Source organism: Chroicocephalus ridibundus, chromosome 13 (genome assembly GCF_963924245.1).
Source record: "Chroicocephalus ridibundus chromosome 13, bChrRid1.1, whole genome shotgun sequence".
Lineage (NCBI taxonomy): Eukaryota > Metazoa > Chordata > Aves > Charadriiformes > Laridae > Chroicocephalus > Chroicocephalus ridibundus.
The window spans coordinates 12,096,190-12,104,667 of NC_086296.1; the positions used below are offsets into that span (position 1 = coordinate 12,096,190).

At 46.5% G+C, this 8,478-nt stretch overlaps 1 protein-coding gene across 4 annotated transcripts in view; it reads right to left on the reverse strand.

Annotated features, from left to right (window-relative positions):
- The window catches only part of LIMK2 (LIM domain kinase 2), a 32,565-nt gene extending 24,457 nt beyond the window's left edge, over window positions 1-8,108 (reverse strand). For 2 of the 4 annotated variants that reach the window (XM_063351625.1, XM_063351623.1), the window contains exons 1-2: window positions 7,980-8,108; window positions 5,663-5,762 (exon numbers count right to left, since the gene is read on the reverse strand). In XM_063351625.1, the coding sequence (XP_063207695.1) occupies window positions 5,663-5,762; window positions 7,980-7,995 (116 nt within the window). In that variant the 5' untranslated portion in view covers window positions 7,996-8,108. Of the gene's footprint in view, window positions 1-5,662; window positions 5,763-6,732; window positions 7,299-7,979 lie in introns of those variants that run through there. The other 2 variants (XM_063351621.1, XM_063351622.1) reach the window with 2 other exon arrangements.
- Window positions 8,109-8,478: the final 370 nt, after the last annotated feature.

The following is an 8,478-nucleotide window of genomic DNA, read 5'->3' on the forward strand; positions in this document are numbered from 1 at the left end:
ACAGTTGGAACTTCAGAAGCAGTGACTTCTAATCTGTAAATGCAGCACAGATGGCAATAAGATGGACACTTACACCTCTGCATCTTGATGCGGTTCATAACTTGCTGCTTTTGTCTGTGCAGATTGCGAAACTCCTCAGGGAAGGATCCTGCCTCACTCATGTGGAAAGCCTACCACATACTGGGCTGTGTGAGTAATTCTAATTACCTGGATATAATAATGCTCTGATAACAATGCCCTAAAGGACAAGCTGCATAAGTCACAAGTCAACTAAAAAAAGTTCAGACTGGAATGCCCAGCTCCTCCTTAAATAGAAAGGGTCATCATGGATGTCCTGCAGCTGATAGATTCCCCAGAGGAATGTGGCCACTTCCACCTGCAAAGTGCTTCATTGTTCTCTTGGCTTTTTAAACTCCTGAACAGTCATGGTGATCCATGCACAAACAGGCACTTAGCAACTATTTCTCCTTAAATCTGATATCGAGCTGGTGAATTTCAATGCTGATGGAGACATCATCAAAGAGACATTCCCAGGAGTCTGCAGGATTAGTGGAGAAGAGCTCTCACCATTAGCTTTCTGTAACTGCTAGAAACTGGAGAGGACAGGGAAGAAGAGGAGATTCTTGTCTTCCTGCTTCTACTATAATTCAACTACCTTCTGTTATTGACTGATCTTTCCCCTGCTCTCAAATTCAGCTGCCGTGTGAACAAACCTGGCTGTGCTCACAGCTGAAAAGCTAAAGGAAGATTCTAAGCATCAAACATCCCCACATTTCAAATTCGTCTTACTACACACCTTTGCTTACAACTTTATTTGTCAACATTTGTACGTTTCAGCTTCATATCCTGTCACTGTAGATCTATTTGTCCTGTTGTCCGTGGGGAGGAAGCAGCGTTTGGAAAATGAAGGCCTGTGCCAAACAGTTTGAACCAACAGAAGTGATCCAAAGTTGAGAAAATACGGTCCCTGAGTAAAAGCGAGATCCAGGGCTTTTTCAGTCTAGGAGAGACACGATTGCTGCTCTCCAACAGGAAAAGTTTACTTGAATAACAGAAGGGGGGAAAAAAGCCTGTTTTCTACATCCATTGTGAATGTGACTAGGAGAAATTGATTCAAACTGCAACAAGGGGGATTTCTGAAGACAGTAGACAGAAGCTTCTAACACTAAGGATAATTAAGTGCTAGCAGACATAGTCTGGGAGGCAGAAAAATGGGAGATTATTAGGTGACCAGATCCTTGATCATTCCTAAGCCATAGAAATTACTTGCTTCAAACATAAGACGTTTAGTAGATACCCTAAGAACCACAGAAAACAGATTTAGAATATACCCTCAGAAGTCAACGAGTTTATCCTGCAACCCCCAAAACAGGTTTAATTATATACGTTCTTAATACAAGTCTGCCTGGCTTGCCTTCCCCTAAATGTAAAAAGAATCAAAGTGTTAGTTTTGCTGAGCAAAAAATATTTCTACAGCACACAAAATATGCCACTCAGTATAGAAAAACCACGTCTTTGTAAGACAATCAATTTACTGGGGTTGGCAAATTAATAGTGGTTCTCTTTCTGTTCAGTAGCCTGGAGCTCAGGGCACCCCTCGACGCATGGATAGCTAATCCGGTTCTGTTTTCTGACCACGGACAATTGTCATGCTGCAGAGAGCGTACAACGGGCGGGTGACCAGGGATTCTGGGAAGAATCTTCCACTACTGAGAAACAGTCAGAAGGAGAATTTGTTTCAAATTCACTTCAGAATACCAATAGGAGACAGAGCCAGGAGTTCTGCACTCAGCCAAAACTGTTTCTCAAAAGCATTTTCTCAAAGCATTCATTTAGAGAACACAACCTTCTGTGGTTACACCACTCCTTGTGTTTTAGTTTCTAGCCCCAGTAAAGGTTAACAGAAATTGAAATGGTGTAATACATTCAAATAGAATGCAAGCATCTGAACAATCTGTCAGGTGAATTGATTTAACTCTATTTAATAAGGCAACTTTTATTGTCTTTTAGACAAATAATTTTTGTTTTATTACTTTGGACTTTTTTTTTTTTTTTTTTTACAAATGTAAACACTTTCTTAACGATTTCAAGACTGTTGTTAATTTTAGCGATTATCTTTTACTGGAAAGTCAACTTACTGCTTACAATTACTTAAATATAATAATGTAATCCCTGATCAGTATAAAAAGATTTAACATACATTTAGTCAGATATCAAAAGCTTACACTTTTTAGTCATACAGTTGTTTATATTATTAACTTAGCATCAAATTATTTCATAATTTAATTTAAAAATATATATACAGAAAGCCGTAAGAATTTTTCCTGCGGTCAAGCTGCATTGCATATGCATATAAATCTGGTGTATTAAGCAAAAAGGAAGTATTTGTCCAAACTGAATTAACAGTTTCTTGTCACCATAATCTCCAGTGCTTTAGACTTACTAATTAAAAATTTTGGATTAGTACAAAACTTCTCTGCTTTACTTTCCTCTTCCAGAAAAAGGAAGATGAGCTTTTCCGCTCTTCAAACTCCTGATGATTTTTCAGCTTTTACTTAATGGGGTTTGATATAAAATAAATAGTGTATTTTTAGATCTGTAACTGTAAAACCATCAGTAATCCATCACCTTCAGTAACTTTTGCTGAAGATAAACTGTGAACAGTTTTTCCCTGATCTGGTGGGTTTGGCTTTTGTTTGAGATTTCTGCAGCAAGCCTTTGTTGCTTGGCTACTTAAATTAGATTTATTTTATAGACCATAGTAATTTACATCCTCTCTTCTTTCATGGTTAGGAAGGAACTGAACCTCAGCTGCCTTCCTTCCTAAAAAGCTCTTAAGCACCCGGCTACAGTAGGAATTCCTACCACCATTTCCAATAATTTTCTTCATGTGGATCCAAAAGCATTTTCCACCTGGATGCATTCAACAGGCTTGATCTGAATTCATGATTTTCAAATAATCAAAACTGGATTTTTCTCAAATACTGTCTCCTTAATATTAAAACATGCAGCTATATCTGGGTCTTCTCATCCCATCCTACTCCAATTCAAATATGCGATATCCCTACAGAAAGAGGGGATTGTTTTTAATTCCATTTGTGGAATTAAATTCCATCTGTGGAAAAAAAACAACAAACAAAACCAAAGACAAAACACCACCAATGGACATCAAAATACCAGGTATCAGCTAACAATACTGTATTCAAAGGTATAGTTCAAGCCAGTATCATCTATTTTGTAATATGGAAAAAAAAGTTGGACTGAAAGCAGTAAGAACAGGATGCTGTAGGTCAAATAAAGCTCTTCCGATAATTCCTGTAGGTAAAAGTGATCCAGACTCGGGGAAAAGATACTTTGCTGTTTCTCTCTTTCCCTTTCTTGGTGTAGTGTTTGAAGCTCTGTGCAATATAAATTCCAAATTGAGTGTAACTGTGTATCGGTGAAAAGCAATGACCTTTGAAAGCGTATACTATCTCAACAGAGTTCAGAGGCACAAAAGTACATTCAGAGTTAATTCTCGACAGACATTGTGACTGAAACATCATCAGCCAGATCCAACCCGTCGGACTCAAGCCTAAGGACCAGCTGGCCAAAGAACAGTTTAAAATATCCAAGATACACGAATAGGGATGTGCTTGTCCCTCCAGTCACACCAGAGAAAATATAGGTTCCAGAGACAAAGCTCCTGTACATGCAGTTTGAGGAAGGAGGGAAGTGACAAAAAACTTAAACCCTCAGAGACATGCATGTACGTCAGCTGCTGCCAGTGCCAAGCATGATCAGCAGCCTAGCCTGACCAAGAATAAACAGGGCTAACGAGCCTGGAGCAGTGCCAACCAGCATTAGAGAAATTATGTGCCAGGCCAGGGAGTCAGCTAATCCACAGGAAGACTGTAAAAAACACTCCACAAGAGCTGCCGGAACTCACAGCTACCAGCTGCCAAAGGCTCCTACCCTTAGAGGCTTTTTAAAGTTTGGCTTTGGGATCTCAAGCACAAGACTGCTGCTCAGCATGGCTTAGGGATAACAGAAGAAAAGAGGGAACAGAGTGCAAACTGGAAATTTGTTTTCATGTACAGTCCTACCCTGGAACTAGGAAAAAGGGAAGGGCAGCTTCCTTTACTGCAGGTTCCAATTGTTCATTCCGCATGGCAGCGTGGCTGGATGCTAGAGCTGCCAAAAGCACAAAGCAGGAGAGAAGCGCATCAGCAAATGAAGAAAGTTACTAAACAGCTCAGGAGAAAAGTTGGCATCTTCGCTTGCATAAATCAAAACAAAACAAAAAAACCCAACACCCCACTAAACTTCCATTTTACAATATAAACTACGGTATCAAATTCTCTGTAAAGTGTCACGAGGGCAGGATTTGCCTCCAGCTCAGCTGTTCTCCACATCAACGGTCCCAAGAGCAAGAAGCACCAAGACATTTGCAAATCAAGGCTCACAACAGAAATAGATTCAAAGGCAAGAAAGACTGACTTATTAGCACACACAGCTTTGGGTTTGGCTACTGGCAGAATCTAGGGAAGCTCAACAACAGGATACTAGTTCTTTAGGGAGAAGAGAAAACCAGGATTAGAAGCTGACTCAACACAGCTAAACATCAATACGCAAACCAATAGAAACCCAAAAGACAGGAATTTGTAGTGACACAAAGCTGTAACTGTGATTATCAACAAGCCATTCTAACAGCATTTTCCAAGTCAACAGAGCTAGCATTGCTTTGGCAGCATGATATGCTGTTTTTTTAAAAAAATGCACCAGTAACCATAATCCTCACTTCAACAAAGCTAGGGTATTTTATTGGTTTTTTTGGTTCTTCAAACCAGGACAGTAGATGCTGATCTTGGCACAGAAAACATTCCTTCAAAGCCACACTTTGGCTTCCTTTTCCCCCTTTGCTTTGACAGCGTCCAAAACATTAGCCTCTCCAGATTCAAGCCAACAGCTGCGCCGACACAGAAGCCAGTAGAAGCTGCAGGTACTTAACCCCTCCCAAAACTATAGGCCCCTTCAGAAACGTGATTCTGGAGCATGAAAACCGAACCGAGTATTCATGAAACACTGATGAGAGGCATTACTGCCACTGCCAGGAAGAAAAGCACATCAGACATCGCTTTCCGTCCTTGCCGATAGCAACATTAACTGATTTCATAAGTTTGTATGTCTTAATAGTCTGAACAGGAGAGGAAGTACAACACAAGATCTCCCTCCCCCATATCAGCAGTTCTCCCCAACACCCTGATATCTCCCTCATACCTATGACACATGGAAAAAGCAACAGGCTACCCGAATTGCCTGGGCACTACTCTGGAATGCAGCTGAAGACAAATATGCAACCCATGGCTGCTGCCACCACCAGTAAATCAGAGCTTTCATTTGCACTTTATCTGTATTCCCGTATGCACTTGCGTCAGCATGGCAACACTTTGCCAGGCAGTGTCAGACCGCTGTCGGGACTGCAAGTCAGCTCCAGAGCGCTATCGCAGGCACTGAAGTACGGCCCCAAGCGAGAGCACACAATCCATTTGCAGGAGGCCCCGGAACAGGTCAGGCACAGAGCTGACTGCAAGAACCCCCTGTTAATGTTCGTACTGATCCACCAGGTTCCGAGTGAGTTAAAAAATACACAGAGAGTTTAACTGGCTAAAGTTTCACCTACCGGAAACAGGAAATATGCCAAGCTTCGTTTACAGTCTTGTAGAGGCGCTGACCAGCAGCAATGCTGTCCCCGCATCCTAGACACCTCCAGGCTTCTTCACCTGCATGTAGGAATAAAGTGACACACAGTGACCCTTTTACATCAGAGGAAACAAGGATTGCTGCATCCCTGACAAAGAACGACCTTAAATTATATAGTGACGGGAAAGCCTTCACACATAGAAAGTTAAGCCAATCCCAGGCAGCTTCTAACCCCAGAGAGTGCAGTTCCCAAATCAAACTCTGACATCTTATACATTCTTTTGTTTTCCCTCCAGACATAACATCCCCATCCACTCCTTCACATTATGCAGAAGAAAGCAACGTGACTTTTCAGGGAAAACTGCTCAGCTACAGCTATGCCAGTCCTTAGAGCAGAGATTTCAGGAAGGCAGACTGCTCTAGTGTAATGATTCCCAGAGAGAACCAGGCTAGGCCAGGAAGGCAGGCTACTATTTCCCCTCATGCCACTGACTCAGCACATAACATTCACGCTTATTTGTATAATTAACAGTATTTCCCAGAAATGAACAAAAGGAAAGGCAAACTTTATTCAGTAGAGAGCAACTTGACTACCAGGAAGGAATTACACACTTGAGTGAATATTCCTGTCGAGACTGTACAGCCAACGCCAGAGTACCATCAGGCTTAGGAAGAGGGGTTGATGCTCCTGGCCTATTGCCCTTTCAGAAAATAATCATCATAGTTTAACATAGTTATAACGGTTTCTGCTAGAACTGTCATAGAGCCCCAGAGACAGCTAGTTATTTAGATGCATGCAAGCTAGGAAAAGCAGCATGAAAACTTGTGTGCAAAGAGGACTTGGCACACAGATAAATGCTATCCAAAATCCAAACAGCTGTGCGGGCATATTAAAGCAAGAGTCAAGGATCTGGATGAGCACAGGACGGTGCAAAGAACATGTCACATAGCTGGGCAGATCTTAAACCTGCTTCTTTCTGCTACCAAAAGTTTACTTGCAGTAAGGTTGCATAAGGCAAGAAGTGCACTTCGAGAAAGAAAACCACTAACCATGGACTTCCATCTTCCAAAGAACATTGAAACTTGGTAGTTGCTCAGGCAGGTTGATACCAAGGTCAAGTTCCTTGAAGTTACACAAAACAGAAGTCATCAGCCTACTATGCACTATGTAGGTCAATAACAACGTTTAAAAATAACCAAGGTGCAGATCTCCTTGAATGTTCTACACAAAGAGCTATTTCAGACAAAAGACTTGTTGCACAGCCACCCTCGTCAGCAGACGGGCAGTGCCCGTGAAGGTCTCCATGCAGACCGGAGCGCTGGGTAGGATTCACCCACATGGGACATTTGGTGTAAGTCGCTGCTTCAGTTCCCAGCTCCGCACCAGCTCTGCACCCGGGAGCGTGTCGGTGCCCTCCTGCTGTCTGGAACACCCAGAGCTGCACCTGACCTCAGATCTGCACCACAGAGCAAGCGTTCGCCAAAACTTGCAAAAAAGCTTGCACTACCCATGCTCTTCTATACAGCAAATTATTTTTCAGCGCAGCAACCGAGCTCAGAAATAAAAGGCAAGGCCACGCGTGCGCGGGCAGACGAGGGTCTGCTTGGAGGCAGCCGAACTTCTGGAATCGCCGCCACTCTACGGGCCAAAACCGCCTGTGAACCTGCTCCTCCGCCTCCTCCCGTGCAGAGCCACCAGCGCAGGGTGCAAACGGGAACGCGGATCCCGCTTAAAGGAATTTAAGGACTAACGGCTCCACCACGGACATTCTCCACAAGGCTCCCACAGGGCTTCACCGCCAGCTGCCGAGCCCTGCGCAGCAGTCACCGTGCCGCGGTGCTCCAACTGTTTAACCGTGCCCGGAGAGGCCGATTCGCTCCCAAACGGAAACGAACATTCCCGTATCCAACCGAAACCGCCGAGGTGTCCGGGAGAAGCGACGGAAATGAAGAAACCAGAGCAGGAAACAGCGCGAAGGAGGCGCGAAGGGACACAGCCAACGCAGCCGGTCTGCCGGCTCCCGCAGGACAGCAAGAACGTTACGGAGGCGGCCAGCGAGGAACGGCGGCAGGGGCCGCCACAACGGGGACAGGGTGAGGGCGACCGGCCGGCCCCAGCGGGAAACCGCCTCACCGGATCCGGTGCCCGGCCGCCGTCGGGGCGGGAAGGCGCGGCCCTCGGCAGCCACCCCCACCGGGGCCCCGCCCGGCCGCTCCCGGGGACGCGGGGTAACGTTTCTCCCCACCCCCCGACCCCGCGGCCCGGCCCGGCCCGGCCCGGCACCGCCGCCCCTCACCTGGCGGCCCCTCCATCCTCGCGCCGCCGCCCCGGGGCTCGCCCGCGCCTGACGTCAGCCGCTACGGCACGCGCCGTAGGTCACTCCGCACCTGGCCCCGGGAGCGCGCAGCGCGCGCGCACGCCCCCCGCTCCGCCCCTCTTCCCCTCTGGCGCCTATCTGGGCGTCGCGCCCCGCCCCGCGGGCAGCTTATCGCCCCGCCCTTTTCCTCGGCGCGGGCCAATCGGCACTTCGCCCCCCTCACGGCCACAGGCCAATCGCCGCGCTGCTCTGCGGGGAGCGTCCCGCCCTTTCCGCGGTCAGGACCAATGACAGCGCCGCCGCGTCCCCCCGGTCCCTCCCACCACGTGCCGCGGCGGGCGGTAGCTGCCGCCGCTGGGCCCGGCCCGGCCCCGCCGCCCGGTGAGGGAGAAGCGGGGCCCGTCCCTCCCGCTTCCTGAGGCGCGGACCGGCAACCGCCTCCTCCGCTCCTCGTCCTCGAGGTAAGGCTCGGGCAGGC